The sequence below is a fragment of the Anoplophora glabripennis genome, unplaced genomic scaffold, assembly GCF_000390285.2.
Source record: "Anoplophora glabripennis isolate ALB-LARVAE unplaced genomic scaffold, Agla_2.0 scaffold387, whole genome shotgun sequence".
Classification (NCBI taxonomy): domain Eukaryota; kingdom Metazoa; phylum Arthropoda; class Insecta; order Coleoptera; family Cerambycidae; genus Anoplophora; species Anoplophora glabripennis.
Window position 1 is genome coordinate 296,113 of NW_019421739.1, and position 18,272 is coordinate 314,384.

The 18,272-nt window shown below is 30.4% G+C and overlaps 3 protein-coding genes across 4 annotated transcripts; 1 reads left to right on the plus strand and 2 right to left on the minus strand.

Moving 5' to 3' along the window:
* The first annotated feature begins 1,328 nt into the window (after window positions 1–1,328).
* Window positions 1,329–6,665, plus strand: LOC108908411 (mitochondrial pyruvate carrier 2). The gene is made up of 4 exons (XM_018712446.1): window positions 1,329–1,765; window positions 1,820–1,860; window positions 4,797–4,993; window positions 6,354–6,665. Exons 1-4 carry the CDS (start codon window positions 1,681–1,683, stop codon window positions 6,397–6,399), a joined length of 369 nt encoding a protein of 122 aa, XP_018567962.1. The 5' UTR covers window positions 1,329–1,680; the 3' UTR covers window positions 6,400–6,665.
* A 3,005-nt stretch (window positions 6,666–9,670) lies between these two features.
* LOC108908426 (U11/U12 small nuclear ribonucleoprotein 48 kDa protein-like) lies at window positions 9,671–15,909 on the minus strand. 2 transcript variants are annotated; one of them, XM_018712461.1, is made up of 7 exons: window positions 15,696–15,909; window positions 15,472–15,634; window positions 15,357–15,419; window positions 15,159–15,292; window positions 13,303–13,513; window positions 11,704–11,839; window positions 9,671–10,317 (listed from the first exon to the last, which is right to left on the minus strand). In XM_018712461.1, the coding sequence occupies exons 1-7, from the start codon at window positions 15,819–15,821 to the stop codon at window positions 9,744–9,746; spliced, it is 1,407 nt and encodes a 468-aa protein (XP_018567977.1). In that variant the 5' UTR covers window positions 15,822–15,909; the 3' UTR covers window positions 9,671–9,743. The 2 variants fall into 2 exon arrangements, with proteins under 2 accessions (XP_018567977.1, XP_018567978.1); XM_018712462.1 differs by lacking the exons at window positions 13,303–13,513; window positions 15,159–15,292.
* A 150-nt stretch (window positions 15,910–16,059) lies between these two features.
* On the minus strand, window positions 16,060–17,921 carry LOC108908408. Its single transcript, XM_018712443.1, has 3 exons — window positions 17,652–17,921; window positions 17,478–17,598; window positions 16,060–16,115 (listed from the first exon to the last, which is right to left on the minus strand). The coding sequence occupies exons 1-3, from the start codon at window positions 17,919–17,921 to the stop codon at window positions 16,060–16,062; spliced, it is 447 nt and encodes a 148-aa protein (XP_018567959.1).
* Between the last annotated feature and the right edge of the window lie 351 nt (window positions 17,922–18,272).

The window sequence follows — 18,272 nt, forward strand, 5'->3', positions numbered from 1 at the left end:
AGGGCCACCTTAGCAAAGCGCATCCCAGGCTGCATAGCCGCACTACCCTACCCAACCATACCACACATAAACATGACACTACCCCCGGGGTTTACACAGACGAGCCGGCGAAGCAAGAAGAGCGCCAGAAGAAAGGGCCCTAGCCGGCGGGGCCCAGCCAGGACAAAAGGAGGTCCCACAAAGCGCCTACACCGGCCGCATTTGCGGTCGGGGTAGACGACGGATGGGGCCCACCTACGAAGGCTGTCCAGGCCTACACGAGATGAGGCAGGATAAAGAGGGATAATCCTCCTCGATCCCAAATCATTGAGGCCAATTTCTAGCCATGGAATAATGGCGCGCGCTATATATAAACTACTTACTTACGTACTTACCTGCAACCTAGGCGTAGGTTATATAAAATGCGATCGTCATAATGTTAATAATATTTTATTTATTATTATTATTTATTATTTAGAATATTATTTTCATTGCTTAAATTTAACTAATTTCTGTAGACCATATAAGTTTTACTGAACGTATATTGAATTTATCAACTTCTCGTTTTCTTATCTGGCCATCTGTCGAATTTTATAAAATTCAAAAAATAGATCTCATCAATATATTCCACCCAGCGCCACCTACCAAATTGTATCAAAAACATTATTATTTCCCAAACCCATTTCAAATTTCTTCTATACCGATAACGAGCACTAGCTCCGCCTACCTCTGTTTTACATTTAAAGCGACAAAGAGAGAAGTATTGGGTTTAATAAGGGTCAGAGAAAGATAAAAAACAGAGACAACTTTTCCCTATCAACTCGGATCTCTGGTTGGTACTCTGTGCTTTTGCCTAATAGTGAGATGCCAGAGACATACATCATACATCTACATGTATAAGTCTGGTTACGCACTGGGAAAGCAAATATACATCACAATAACACTATGACGTTCCTGAAACCTCTAGTTTCGTTATCAAAGCAGAAGTGAATTAGAAAAGTATAAAAGAATATTAGTTTTTCGCTACATTTTCTGTTTAACTAAATAATCTGTTCTCAAAAGTATTGACACTTGACTATTCCTATATTTGTATAAAGGTTTACTTTAAAAATTTTTAAAATAATAAATAGAGGTTATAAGTGAGAAGTCGTTTGCATACGATAGATGGCGCTGTAATCAGTTCACAAAGTATAAAGTGTTGCCTACTCATTAGGAGCTAAGTGGTAGTAAGCTTCCAAAACGTTACATGGCGCTGTTTCGCGGTTTATTGGCAATATTAGGGACATTTAATTCTACGTTTACGTTAGTACTGTATTTTCTATGACTTGTATTGATAAATTAATAAATTATGTATTATGTGACTGACGTGTGTCACAATGTTATACCAGAATAAACTAACAAGTATACTTAACCAAAGTATTAATTATCTGTTTTCGAGTATTAATTGCATAATAGTATAGTTCTGTTTAATACATAATTTAAAATATATTATAAACTTCATGTTAAAACAATATTTACAATAACATTACATTTACAGATTTTTAAAAGTAAATAGAAGTGATCTATCTAGTGGATAATTAAGTTGATTAGGTACTACCTTATCTACATGTGGATACATAACACTTGACCTTTATCTTTTATAAATGAATATCACCTTGTGAATTGTTAAGGTTAAGCTTGGTGAAATTTAAATAAAAAAACATGTCTCTAATTTATCAAAAATCTATGGCATATTTAGATAAATTTGTACCACACAAATTGCAACCTTTGTGGAGGCACCCTGCAGGTATTGTTTTATTATGTAATAATATTCAAATATTAGATTTGTGTCTTGTTCTAGGTCCAAAAACAATATTTTTTTGGGCTCCTGTTTTTAAATGGGTAAGTATTTTATAACCTTTACTTACAATAAAAACTGTTTCTTCAATATGCCTGAGAAATCTTAAATTGTTCACTTATTTAGAGGAATTGCCCAATGATTTTGTTTAGTTAATGTATTATCTCAATTAGAAAACAAACACTTTCGTAAATTACCTATTAATTTAACAATTTTGTTAAACCAGCGATTTTCATAACAGAATTTGATCTTATCTACTTATAAGTACTTAATTTTGTGACCATTGATACAGTATTTTACTATATTCTTTAGTTAACAGTTCACTTGTTTTGAAAATCTCAATTTACGATATACAGGGTGTCCCGCATAAGAACCGACACAGGACAGGTGCATGTAGGAGTGTCTAAAATATTGTAATTTAACCAAACTTACCTATATACAAAGTTGCACCCCTGAGTTATTAGCCCCCAAAGTGGGGCCCTGAATTTCGAAAAAAATTCAAATCTGCAAAACTTTACTGTAGAAGAACCAAATTTGGTACATGTTTACTACTGGTCTTCTTTGACTATGATTTAAAGTTAATTGAAGCACTACAAGGTGTTCATTGGGGATGACTCACCCCTAAAATTGTACCAAACTTTTTTTTCATTGACCGAATAAAATAAAAATAGTAATATTAATTCACTAAATGCACCTGCCCTGTGTCGGATCATATGCGAGACACCCTGTATAAATAATCTTTACATTTGTCATAGTCTACAGGTTCAGAAAGTCCCCATGGTACATCGGCTGTTGCGTGAGAGCGATAAAGTAAGTCATAGAAATCCGTGCGATAGACAAGGATGGTTACATTGAAGACATTTCATAATCTGAATAGTCACTCCCACTTCTAACCCGAAACGGGCCGTAACTATTCAGATTATGAAATGTCTTCACTATAGCCATCCTTGTCTATCGCACGGATTTCTTTACTTTACTTTGTCGCTCTCATGTAAAGGCAGATGGACCATGTGGATTTTCCAGCCCTGTATATTGCAATAACTAAATAGAAGAATACAGTAGGGGCCTAAAGTATGGAATAAACTCAGTAAAAACGAAACAAATTTTTTTTGGGGAAAATCCCCAATCGGGTTGATTTTTAATTTAAAAAATACATATTTTAGCATAAAAGGCGATTTTAAATCGTCATTTGTTTTCGAGTAATGACGTCATCGACATTTTTTTTAGATAGCAACCCCCTATTTTTTTTTCATGATTATGAAAGATCGTTTCATTGTCGATCCGACAGTATTAAAATGTTGTCATCTTACATAGGAAAGTTTTCGAGTAAATGACGATTGAATGTTAGAAAACCCAAATCAATTAAAATAAAGCAAAAACGTTATCAAATTTATTATGATTAGTTTTTCCAAATGCAAAGTTTTTTATGGATCACGTAGGTGTAAATCATTACAAAGTGTCACTATCATACCGACTTTCTAAGTATTGTAAGCGATATAAAAATTATTGTTGGATTTAAAGTATTATGGCACATTTAACTGTCACACAAAGAATTGAAATGTTAATTCTTATTGGATGCGGGGATAAGACTAGAATGCAGCAGGAAGTTTGTGATTTATTTAATGAAAAACGTCCAGATTGCCATATCAGCCTATCAACAGTTAGTAAGATAGAATCTAAATTTAGAGAAACTGGCAATGTTGTAGATATTCCAAAACCTGGATGTCCAAGCGTTAGTGAAGATCACAAACAGAACTTTTTGATAAGTATGGTAGATAATCCTCATAATACTTCACGATTGGTTGCATTAAATAATGAAATTAGTCAAACCACAGTGCTACGTATCCTGAGGAAGGAAAAATATCATCCCTACAAAATTCAACTTGTGCAGGAACTCAATGAAGACGATTACGACTGCCGCTTACACTTTTGGTGAAATTATGATGGATTTATGTCACATAAATAGAGATTTACACCGACAAATACTTTTTTCAGACGAAGCCACGTTTTATCTCAATGGTACAGTGAACCGTCAAACTTGCAGGTATTGGAGTCGGGAATCCTCATTGGATGGCAGAGACACATACCCAACACCTATAGAAATTAAATGTGTGGGCTGGAATAGTTGACAACAGAATAGTACGGCCTTTCTTCTTTGAAGGAACCCTTACAGGAGAAAGATATTTAGTTTTTACAAAATGACCTTGTTCCAGCGCTTGCAGTAATTTTTCCTAACGATAATGACCCCGATATTCCTGATGACACCATATGGTTTCAGCAAGACGGTGCACCTCCACACTATGCGCGCCCTGTTCGAGATTTTCTGGACATTTGTTTTCCTAGGAGGTGGATCAGCAGACGAGGACCGATGGAATGGCCCGCGAGATCCCCAGATCTTACACCCCTGGACTATTTCTTATAGGGCTACTTACAGTCCAAAGTGTACGTTAGTAGACCACATAATTTAGAATAACTCCAAAATTGTATTATAGATGAAATACACCGAGTTACCCCAGAAATAATTCATAATGCGCAAGAAGAATTTCTACACAGACTTGCGTATTGTCAAGAAGTCGGTGGGTGGCAATTCGAAAACTTAATTTAGGTAGAAAACTTAATGAATTGTATTTGCTTGACATAGGAATTGTTATTTTTTTAATGCATAAAATTTACGTTTTCTAACATTCAACCGTCATTTACTCGAAAACTTTCCTATGTAAGATGGCAACATTTTAATACTGTCGGATTGACAATGAAACGATCTTTCAGAATCAAGAAAAAAAATGTTGATGACGTCATTACTCGAAAACAAATGACAGTTGAAAATCGCCTTTTATGCTAAAATATGTATTTTTTAAATTAAAAATCGACCTGATCGAAGATTTTTCCCAAAAAAAATTTGTTTCGTTTTTACTGATTTTATTCCATACTTTAGCCGCGTACTGTATATTTTATATATATTTGTTTTTTTTCGTTACAGGGTTTAGTTATTGCAGGAATTGCTGATTTAACCCGACCTGCAGATACAATTAGTCCTGCTCAAACTACTGCTTTAGCTGCAACCGGTGTTATTTGGTCTAGATATTCTCTAGTTATTATCCCAAAAAATTACTCTCTATTTAGTGTAAACGTTTTTGTAGCCATTACTCAACTTTATCAATTATATAGAGCAGTTAGGTAAGTTCATTGTATTCTTTATTATTTATTTTTATTGCATTATATATGTCACTATGTTTCTGTATCAAAATTCTTATACAGTAAAATCTCATTAATCCGGCACCATTAAAAACCTAAGACTGCCGGAGTACTGGAAAATTCGAATTTACGGAATATGTATAATGTAAATAATGTTAAATTAAAAACATTACTTTTAATTGTTTATTAACAAAGAGATTGGTACATGGTCACGGACGCAACATATATATTACATTTGCGTGTGCATATGTATGTATATTGTGATGTTTTTATGATTCTGTAAAATAATTTTTCAACTAAATTATAACTGTATAAACTGTATTCTTCAAGGATAGTAGACAAACGCGGAAAAAATAACGCCGGATTACTGGACGTGCTGGTGTAATGAAGTGCCGGATTATAGAAATTTTACTGAATTCTAATGGTTCATATTTTGGAATAATCAAATATGCATTAAAATGTTGTTGCATTTGCATAACATTGTTGTTGACATTTGGTAAAACTGGAAGCACCAGAATCTTGTAAATATTTCAGTTATATATATATTTTTTCAAACTGATGACTCCCATTTTCCTTGGTTTTAACCGATGAAGAGTTTAATTAACTATTTCCATGTTTGAAATGATTTCCTTTTAAACTTTTCTGTCATAGGTTAACTAAATTTCATATATTATACATTGACAATTTATTGATCAATTAATTGATGAAGTCGCTTAATCAAGAAATTGGATAAGTGTAATGTATTAAATCAGCTGTCAAATAACTCCAATTTATTCATCAAGTTCTTGACGAATTAGAGCATGTTCTAAGTTTCGTCAATTTCTTTGTGAAGTTCGGAAGTACCAACCCAACAAATTTCCACCCTCAGATCAGTAATGAGGTTATGTTATTGGAATATGTAAATAATTGTATGACGTCATGCTAGTTTTGCATTGTTTTTACTGATTTGTTATTTACAAAAACTAATATTTATATAATATGTGTCAGAACGGTACTGCTGTTGTATCACTACAATTATGAGTGGAAAGGTGACATTTTTGAAATTTATTTGCATCTTTGATTCATTGGTAGAACTGATCATACGTCAAAAAACGTGACAAAGTCTGTAGCAGTGTAAAACCACACTGTTTATCAATAAACTCGTGAATTAATTGATGAAGAACTTCGTCAATTTATTGATGAATAAATTGTCAATGTAAAACAGCTATAAAAAACAATAGAAAATTTTGAACTAGACATAGCAAATTTTAACCTTAGATTTCTTTAATTCTTTCTTAGATACCAAAAAGAAAACCATATTTGTACTAATATTCAGGATGTCTTATATAAATTTTCATTTTAGCTACCAGCAGCAACTCAAAGAAAAAGCCAATGTGAAAAACCTGTGACTACCTCGGAAGGAACAATAGTGTTGAACTATTTATTTTAGATTTTATTGTATAGGTGGTGATTTATGACTCATTGTTTATGTTAAGATATATACATATATATTTTTTGATTATTCATATAGAAATTAATAAGAAACAAATGTTATAAATAAAAATACTGTTTCCTATTTATCGATTTTAAATACTTATTTCTGCAACTTTCTTAAAACAGTATATTTGTATATACCCTTTGTAAAATACAACTTAGTGACATATTTACTGTGAAATTTGTTTCTTTTCTCAAATAATTTAGAAGATTTAGAAGCCAGAGTTGGGTGAAATCCTCGTAAAAATGGGCTCCAGGCTCACAGCCCCAAGTTCTTAAAGTGGTTTGTTCTCACTTCTCCTTGAAGCCCCAATTACATTTTGAAATCAAAGGACTCTAAAATACCAATTACTTTGAGAAGTAATTAAGTACTAAGCGCTTGTGAAAAGGACTACAAGCCCGAATTAGATTAAGAGGGTTTCAAGCACAGTAAAAAATTTTGAAACACTTCAAAAATATTAGAGCTTTTTTGACGATTTTACTATTTTCGAATTATTTATACATTTGTTTTTATTAATTTTTGAATTAAAGTCAGCACTCACGACGACTCGCAAATATTAAATTGATCATTCAAAAAAAATGAGAAAATAAGGATGGCCAATCCTAAAAATAGTGTGGCACATGTGTGTATTTGCAAAATATTTTTTATCAAACAATATACAGGGTCGGAAAGTCCGCATGGTTCATCGGCCGTTACGTGAGAGCGATAAAGTCATAGAAATCCGTGCGATAGAGAAAGATGGCTATAATGAAGGCGTCTAATAGTCACCGCCAATTTTGCCCTTCCACAAATAAGATCCACTTCTTATTTGTGGAAGGGCAAAATGGGGGGTGACTATTAGACGCCTTCATTATAGCCATCTTTCTCTATCGCACGGATTTCTACGACTTACTTTATCGCCTCTCAAGTAACAGCCAATGAACCATGGGGACTTTCCGACCCTGTATATACGGGCTGTTACATTCGCTTTTCACTACAGGAATCCTCTAAAAAATCAAGGCTAACATGATTAGTTTTCGAAATATTTGAAAAGAGCCAAAATTTTGGAAATCATTTTTGTTTCGTTTCAGCCTTGTTTGAGGTGATACTGAAAAAAGAACACTTTCTCATAGCCACTTTTTGCCCTCTATTGATTGGCATAATCAATTTTTATATGTAACGTTTCTTCTGTCCAGGACCATCATCAACTTCATTTTTTAAATACAACCATAGAAATTTTATTACATTTTTTGCAGGCCTTCATGACCCCTAATATTGCACTGCCTCAGCCCGAACCAGATTCAGACGTTTTGTCTCGAAAAATTCATCTTCAGTGTATTCGTAACAAATTTATCTAAATTTTTTATTTAGATTTCTTTGTTTATTGAATTATTGTACACTGTAAGTGTCCTTAGACCCTGTGAAATCCATCTAGTTATTTAAACTATTACCACCACGCATTAAAATAAAAAATTATTAGTTTTATTCCCGTATCGTTATTTCCAGGCTTCTTGAGTGCTCAAAATTCAAACAAATTCCGATCTATTTTTTTCAGGATATTCATACAAATACATCTGACATGCTCTTTCACAGTTGTGGTTACAGATATAATAAATTCCGATAATATTACGCTGATCTTCATTTTCAACCTTTGCCAAAATGAAAATGTTTTTGAACATTTACTGAAAATTTTTAAAGAATATATTATTCAGTTGGCATTTTGGTTGTTCATATGCATTTTTACGAATTAATTTGTCATAATAAAATTAACGTTTTATTTTGACACAACAACTTATTGAGTTATGTATGACCAAGTGATGGTAATAGTTAATAATAAATGTTTTATTGCAAATTTGCAAAAATGTGTTTTTCAAAAGGAGAAGCACAAATGGTATTGGTGAACCTATATTTAAAAAGAACATGTTTTGTATAAAAATTAGATACAAAAAATGGAAAATTGGCTGCAATTTTAAAATCAAAAGGGCAAATATTGAGCATTCATTTCCCTTAAGATAGGACTGTATTTTCCAGTTCCTAAGTCATTTTCTTTTTGCCGGGAGACTGTCTGAGGGGAACTAGGCGAGTGCATCTGATGGCATGCTTTTCTTGCGGCGGTACAGTTTATTTACGGCATGTCAACATATTGATCATTAGCAAAATTGTGACAAAATTTTACCCAGATCATAAAAAATTAAATTATAGAATAACAAATCCAAGTACTTACAAAACATGTAATGACGGAAATTAGCATGAAAGCTGTCTACTTCATACACAAGAGAAATAGTTCTCTTGAGTATGCTTAACAATCACGAGTTGTGATGTGAATGATTTTTTAAAAATACATTACACATTTTTACTGTATTATAAAGGTATTAAACTAATTTAAATAAATTCATGATAGATTTTTTTAGGAATATCTTATTGAATTAGCTTAACATTCTAATAAAGTAAAAATAACGATTTTAATTTTTTTGTTAATAAACGGTTAACTTTAAAGCAAAAAAGTGAGAGAACATTTAAAAATAAACCAGTTATCTGAAAAGTTGTAGCAAAAAATAACTTAAGGGATGCAGAAATTTTGAAAAATTATTGAAAATTTGTACCTGCATTAGAAAATTTGTGTAAAATTTGACATTAGTAGGTAGGTACCTTTTTTATTTTTAAATTAGGTATAGCTGATTTTCCATTTTAAAAACTTTGAAGGGCTGTTTTCTAAGGGATGAATATTTTACTCATTTTTATGCAGTGTGTTCTTTTTAACTATAGTTCCATCAGTGTCATTTGTGCTACTCCTTTTGAAAAACATCCTATATATTTTTGCAAATTTGAATATATAAAATTTTGTGTCCAAAACATGTATGCCTAAGCCAGTTGCTTCAGAGTACATATTCCATTTCCAAAATTAACAGAAAAGAAAGAAAAGGTCCTTTAAGAATTTTATAACTTTTTGATACGACATGCAGTTTTTGATACTAAATGATATATTTTATATCAAATAAATTTTAGAATAATATACCAAGTGTTTAAATTTTTTAATTACATTTCCAAATCATAAATAATATTTCTTAATGGAACACTATATTTTGATCGTCTAGCATGCATAAAATTAAATTATTTTTGAGAGTTGAAACTATAACTCTTTTGATATTCGCAATGAGCTAATGACATATTATGATATATTAAAAAAAAGAAAGATCGTAAAATCATTAAAAAGGGATAACTTAAACTTTATTTATTAAAAAAATATACTTTAGATAAATAACAATGCACTAGGTAATATCAATGCCTCCTTTCTGATTTATACCATCCTCTTTTATCTCTTGAATGTCTGTAATCATCTTCAAAGTCTTTGTGTCTCCTATTTTCTTTATATGAACCGTGATCATATTTATTGCTATAGTCATGTTTCTTGTCATATTCTTTATAATTCCTTCTACAATCAGAATCATGATTGTGGTTCTTGTACAATTTTTCATACTTATACTCCTTTTTACTCCTTGAACTGCCTGAATGATTACTGTAATGACTGATAGATGAACTAGGTCTTTCGATATCATTCATATTTTCTTTTGTTAAAATATCTATGTCAGTGCTGGTATGATATGAATCTTGTTCCTTAACTTGATTAGCACTAGGACTTGTTTGGCTTGAAGTTACCTCCATTTTGCTTGCTAGGTAATCTTTGTACTGTTCCATCTGATTGTCAATAACTTCCTTAATAACTTCAGTATATTTTTTACTGCGGCTGGTGTGTACTGATTTATATTTTATTCTACGACGTTTAGCATCTCTTTCTTTCGCTAATAACTCTTCCTGTGTAAGAAACTTTTCTTCTTTCTTATCTTGTATTTGTCTGCAAATAAAAATGAGTTATAAATATTAACCTTGCTCTTATATATTTGAAAAACAGTGATATGGTTACCGTCGCGCAGCAATGAATGATGGAATGGGAGTAGCGCATATTTACTATCCAGTTTGGGCTCTATTTAGTCCGTCCGTAACCAAATAATAGATATACATCTTTTTTTTTAAATATAACTTGTTTCCGTGTGGTTGTTACCTATGTGTTGTTTCTTGTGTTTTTCAAAATATAGTAAAAATTTAAATTAGATTGTAAAGACAGCCTATTGAAAAGTCAGTGTAGACAGTTTCACCAGTGCTGTAACTATAGACACTGAAATATTTTTGTTAAGTATGTGCACCATTGACTTGACTTTTTTAGTCAGTAGACAGTAAGTAGAATATTATTATATAGGGTTCTTAATATAATTTTCTGTTAACAGTTAGCAAATTTCTTCAAATTTCTAAAGTTGTTAAGAAAAAAGAGAAATATTGAACAAGAAATTTCCCCTCGATTGGCACGATTTTTGGAAACAGCCTGTAGAATATAGTTAATAACAATAATGGCTAACAACTGGAAAAACTGATAACTGAAAATAATGTGTGTGGAATTTTATTTATATGAACCACGAAATATAAATGTTGATTTTCATTTTAATTATCAGTTATACTCCGCGGTCGAAATTATAGAGAGTGACTAATCGCTAGCTTTTGGACTAGTAAGGGGGATGAAGCGTGCCGAGAACGAAAATCCATTGGCGTGTCTGCGTAAAAGGCAACAAGATATAGAAAATATTGAAAAAAGATAATAAAACATAACATCTAATATTTTCTACGGTTTGCTATAATCGGCATTTTGATCCATTGTAATTATTACAGCATTTTAAAACGTCACATTTGTGTTTTTTTAATTTATAAATTTATTATAGCCATGGAATTAGACACATCGTCTACGCTTATGCTATGACGTTTCTCAGGACTGGTAAATCAAGTCCGTTTACACCTACTAAAAAAGCATTTCCCTATTCCCTACCAAGTGCAAAAGACAGAGATAGAATATAGATCGACGTTCAGTGTAACTCAGTCTATAGACGATTATAGATTCTATCGATGTGCGTAGCGAGCGGCACAAAGATAAATAATATTGAACCGTATAAAAATCATTTTATATTTTATACGCATTATGGTAATAGTGTTTTTATATTATGTCTGAATCACTCTCTATAATTTCGACCGCGGAGTATAAATAAAATGTTTTCCAATATGTTAAAGTTATTACGAAACAATTTAGATAAGTATGCTTCAAATGGGCAATTATGCGTACAATATTTATAAATTATGCCTCGCTGTGACAGATTACTAAATTAAATAAATTTGTAATGTTCCTTGTAATACTTACATGTTAAACTCACTGGGTATTGGAGGATGTTCAGTATTTTGTACACAATAATCATACAATACTAAACGTTCATCAGCAGAAAAAGTTGTAAATAACCTATCTGATGTCATTGGATCAGAATCTTGACCATTCCATGCTATGAAACATATAATCAATTAAATTTGATATTTACCAAAAGTAGATTTCATTATCTCCTTTATTTCAAAATTTTACTTCGTATCTTTTGTTAGCTTATATTTATGCACCAAAGATTAACATAATTTCGTAAAAAAATAAATAACATTTAATACTAGGCTGTTCACTTAACATGTCGACTAACTATAAATTATCTCGTATTTGATCTAGGCACTAGTACCAACTACGAGTTAACTCGTAGAATCCATATTTGTGTATAAATATGAAAATATTCAATTTATGGGCTGCTTAATATGTACTATAGAATCTTACAGACTTGGTTGTCGAGTTTTATTTTTGTTTTAGAATAAGAATGGTGGTTTCAAATGGTGGCTTCAAGAGCCAGTCCCCAGAATCAATCTGTGGCAATTAAAATTAAATAGGTTTGATTCTGTATGATTTATCCATAACTGCAGTAAGTTTAGATTTACATACTCTGCATTTGTAAAATTCTAATTGTTTCTCTCAAATTCCTACAATCCCTCTAGCCCCTCCAAATTCTATTGATGTTATGGCACCGATTTTTCTTTAATAAAAACAATCTAATTAGTCCTTTAGCTTTTGATGTTATCCAAATGACAAAGCACAGTTGCATTCTATGTGATTGCCGGCTAGCTTAAGTAGTTGGCTAAGTTTAAGTAACATTGTTGTATGATTTCAAATCTGGAGACAATTGAATAGGACTATCGATACTAGGGATGGGCAGAATTGAGAATTTTAAAAAATCGAGTACTTGGTTTTTGGATACTTTTAAAAATCGAACATTGAATGCTGAATATTATAATCCGGGTACATTTTTATTACATCAAGTTTTGTGTAGAAAATTTTATTATTTCAATATGTTCTTATTTATTCTTATTTATTATTATTTTATTATTTCAATATGTTCTTTAGAATGTTCAATAGAAATATTTTTAAAATCATAAATAACGTGTAGATATATGTTAGAATATTTTAAATTCTTTCTGTTTATGAATCATCCTTTTCTTCAAGTGAGTACTATTTATTTTGATAACCACCGAGAACTAAAGGTAATCAAATTCTTCCAATTCATTCGCTATGCTAAATCAGTAACTGATTTAAGTCCATTCGTATATTTCCCACTATCGAGAATTCAAAAGTATTTGAGTATTTTTAGTAAGTATCCGAGAACAGCGACAGTTTGTAAGAATCAAGTAGTACTCGATTTTTCATTCGAGTTGTTCCATCACCAATCCATCTGTAAGGAAATGTGTAAAACAATTCAGAATAACTAAAAATTAACAAACTTGTATTAGCCTATATTTAAAAAATAAAGTATTAGCAGGCCTGTTAATATTAAATTTTTTCATATTTTTTTGGTAAGCGAATTAATCACCTTAACAATTTATTGGTAAAATATTGCAACACCCTGTACACTTATATACTATTTGCCCTTTTGATTACCTAGGTGTATACTATATTTTGATAAAATAATTTCCTGATATATGCAGATTTTCCAGGCAGGATCAAAAAATATTCCATGTTGCAGAAATATAAGCTCTAAGTACATCGATTTCCACTTTTCAACAACCACCATTTCCTTATTTTTTTTTGTTAGTATCTTCCATGAATAGTTGACAAAAGCATAGTATTTCAAAAATGATACCCTGGCTACCTGAAGTTTATATTATATGGGAAACATGTTGTTTATTTATGGTTTTAGAAAAAAAATTCTAATAAATGGCTGCTTGCCTGAATTTCAAAAGACAACATAGAGATACTGCAGAATTTTTGGTATAAGATAATTTGGTATTTAATGTCAAAATTAAAAAATAAATAAACTTTTTCAAAAATATGTAGTTTTTGATTACAGGAAAGTATTAAATCATCTTATAATACTGACAAATGCATATTTTAAAAAATATGTAGGAGCTCGAGTTTAAAATACACTACAAAATGAAAAATTTAAATTCTGTTAAAATATTCTGATTATATTAGAATTTGGCAAATAATATGTCTCCTCTGTTAATGACCGACCACATATTCCAACATTTTTCAACCTATAAGTTTTATTATGTTACAACCTTATTTTGAATCATTTTGTTCAAATATTGGTTACTAAAACCTCGTATAACAAAAGTATCAGTCCAAGAATGAATGCATTCATTTTGACTAAAATCTCAAAGATATCACTACTATATCTAAAACTAAGCTTAAAGAAGTTATGGTAATACTATATTGGTCAAATATTAATCCACGTAAAATTTTATCGAAAACGGATATATATGAAGTTTTTATAGCAAAAGTAATATCTATTTAGTATTCAGATCTAGTTACTTTAAATACGTTTCGTCTGATTTTCTCAGAATGTGTAAATTTTTATACAAAGTGACCAGATGTTTAAAACATCTCTAACAAATGAAATGGTCTTACCAAGCACACATTAAAGATATTTTAATTTTAAACGATAAGAATTAATATTTAATAATTGATTTTTATATTATTACTATTACTTAATATCTTATCTCATTATCAATCATGTAAAAAAATTCGTAGGCCATATCATATAAAATGAATTCAGACAGTATATTAATTAATTGTTAAGGATTTTATTATAATTTTTTAAAACTTCTAAATTATTCCTATGTTAAATAATAGTTATCAATTTAAAGAAAGGCACAATGTTGCAGTCGAGAAATAGCTCATGTAAAAAATACTAATAAAAAATCTTATTTTAGATTCAATTGATACTGGTATTTAGTTTTTTTATAGATATACGATTTCCTATTTCGAACAATAATTTGGTGCCAGTTGCTTAGTATACCGATCCAACTTGTGTAGAGAATCTGCAAAATATGTTTAACTGCGTCAACTGGAACATGTTTTAAAAGACTGCCACTAAACTACCATTTCACCACTTTCATCATCAAAATTTGACCTATAAGCTTATGCAGCTATTCGCTGAATATATTTATCAAAAAGAGGATTAATTTGCCTTAGTTGATCAAAAATGGTCAAGAATATTGTTTTTGGGTGACGGCAAATGTTTTTCAAAACTTTTTTCATTTAATGCTACCTTCACTTTAAAGTTGAAAATATTAAAATCCATAATCTCAACCATCAACAATACATACAAGTGAATACTTCCAAAGTCCAAATATCTTTACTTGTTTGAAACATTTATAAATCATCGAGTATATCTATTGAAAAATATATAGTAAGTACCTAACTGTAAGACCAGTTTAAAAATAAAAATCTGATCACCTTGTTAAAATCTAGATTAATAATAGTACTTATAGTCACATTAACCTACAATTTACCTCTCTTAAGCTACATGCATTCCTTAAGTCTAATAAAAAGGATATTCTAAAAAGGATATTCAATAAGGATATTATTATATTACATGATGAAATAATTTTCAATAGTGACATATCGGTTGAAATGAAATATATGTCTGAAAAAAAATATTTGTTATGGCTTTTACTAATTACGAATTATTAAGTCAATTATAAACAAACCTGCTTTAAACCTCTGATTATTCTGACGGGCTTTACTTAAAATTTCTATTTTCTTTGTGTGATCTGAAACAAAGTTATATAAAAGCTGCAACGTAACAATAAATATACATTTTACCTAATTTAATAGACATATGAGGATCATTAATTGGTTCTGACAGAAACTCTTCATCACTTTGGTAGCCTGAAGTTTTAACAAAACATTTCTTTAAATGAACATCAGAATTTTTCAGTGCTACGATATGGCCTGGATTTACTGAACACATGACCTCTGGTTCATTCTAAAGCAAAAATAAATATATAAAAAAAATATTTTTAACATATTTGATTGAGATCACTTACTTCAACATTTTTTTTTGTATTCCATCCAAGGTAATCTAATATAGACTGAACCTTATCTTTTGATGATGTTATATATTGATCTAAACTTTGTAGTTGCTTTTTTCTCACATCTATATTAAAATCCATTTTACCGATTAAATTAACTTAGAAAGATCGGTTTATATTAAATAATTTATTATCAACACAATACATACAGACTACACTATAAAACCAAATTAAGTCCACTGTCAAATGCAGTGTTGCTCCAGAACAAATAAAAACTGTACTAGATAATTTGATCAAATTGTACTGAATTTTAAGGAATTGTACTCACATCATCAGTGTTGCCACAATCATATATTTTAATCCATTGAACTGCTGCGATTTAGCGGATGATGATAGAATCTAATGTAACAAGAACTTTTAAAGATTCTTGAGAATCTATTACAATAAAATAGGTTTCGGTGGTATTTATTAAAATTCTTGGTTAGTTTACTATCTATGATTATAATTTTCTGTCCGAATCACAGATCACAAGAAATGAAGGCCATAGCTGACTACAATGTTCTGTGGGTCATAGATTCCTGAACTTTGAGGTTATTCGCGAGAAAAAGTTCTTAATTTTAAAAATAAAATAATTGTATACTTAGTTCACAGGGATAAAACATTAAAAATAAGCTAACCTCCTTATAGTAACTTGTGTACCATTATTAGCTATTTTTACTTTCTTTTTCAGTTTAGCATGAGTAAAAATATATATCCATTCATAATTCAAGATACGTTTCAATATTTTAACCATGCAGTTTTTGTTGTAAATCTAATCTATTTTAATATACTTACTAATAAGGTTTAAAAAAAAATGTGTATTTTTACAAAATATTTATGTAAACAAAAATAACAAGTACATACATAGATCCTGCGTGTACAAATATAACAAAAACAAATACATAAATAAATTAACATCATTACATAATAAACTAAATCATTACATAGAACGCTTCGTTTTACTTATTTTTTCAAAATTGAACCCACCGTTTTTAATTTGATCTTTAACGTGTAGAACTGCTTCACATGTTATAGTGTTAAGTCTATTCCTCACCGATGTTTTAATTAAATTTAAAGCAGAAAACTGTCTTTCACATACTGCTGAAGAGTGGGGTAAACATAAAACGACTTTAATAAGTTTAACTAAATTAGGGTACATGGCTTCATTTAAACCATTTCTACTATTAGCTACTGTATGCCAAAATTTCATTACATCATCATTCGAAATTTTTTTTAATTCTGAGCAATCGGATAAAAGTTGCCACTCGGTATTGACTAAGTCTGGATCAAACTCTAAGTAAGGGAAAAGAGACTTGAATTCAGATATTGATAATATATCGCCAGATACAGCATTTTTTGGAGATAATTTTGAAGCAAACAATAGATAAGGATCAGAAAAATCAAACCTCTTTTGTATTTGTCTACATAGTTCAATATAAAACTCAAGGGCCCTTAATCTAAAGTTGTGCAATTCCCTTTTATCAATGTTCATATCATTTTTTATTATTATTTCAGTCTTAGCACCGAAATATACATTTTCTATTGCAATATAATTGTTTGGATCGTTAACATTTACTTCATTTAAGGAAACAGCTCTATCAATTAACGATCGTTTTACAAAAAACTTTAAAATTGTTTTATACAAGGATGACATTTGTTCTAACAGAAGAGGTATTTTGGGTGTTTCTGTTTGGAACTCTATATTCATTTTAGCTATAATTTCTAAAATATGGCTTAAAAAATTAAAATATATTTTACGAATAGGGTTTCTCAAACCCAACAGAATATTTTCAGCTGCTGGTAAATTATCTTCAAGAAAAGCTCTTTGAAAAAATAATGTAAGTGAAGACCAATGGTCCAAAATACGATTTACCACAGCCTGTAAGAATAAAAATTATTAGTAATTTATCCTTTTTAAGATAATAATATTACCCTCAAGGATAACCATCTTGTTTGGCTTGGATACAGAATTTTTGTAGGTTTTTCTTCTGCGAAAACTTGACACTCATTTAACTCTATCTGTTTTTTAGAACTGTTTGAAAAAAAGTTATATATATCCCTCGCAAACTGTTCTACTTCATCTGGAAGTTTCTTGGATGCATAGGAAGCACATAAATGCAGGGAATGACAAGTGCAACCAATAGACACTAAATTTGGAGACAAATTTTTAAGTTTTGACTTTAAACCTTTTATGTTGCCCATCATAACATAAGCATTATCAGCTCCAAAACCTATCAAATTGGTATATGGAATATCATGCACATCAAATATATTCTTTACTAAATTAAAAAGACCTTCAGCACTACTATCTTTTACTTCAGGCAAGGATAAAAATCTATCCCTAATTGTGCAAAATGATTCCTGCCAGTACCTAACAACAAGAACTAAATTTTTAGTAGTACTTATGTCAGTACTCTCATCTAATATTAATGAAAATTTTGCTGATTTTAACTCTTCAATCAAAGTTTCCTTAACATGTGGGGCTAAAATATTAGTAACTATATCGGTAGCTTTTTTTCGTTTCATTTTTACTTCCTTTGCTATATTGGAATC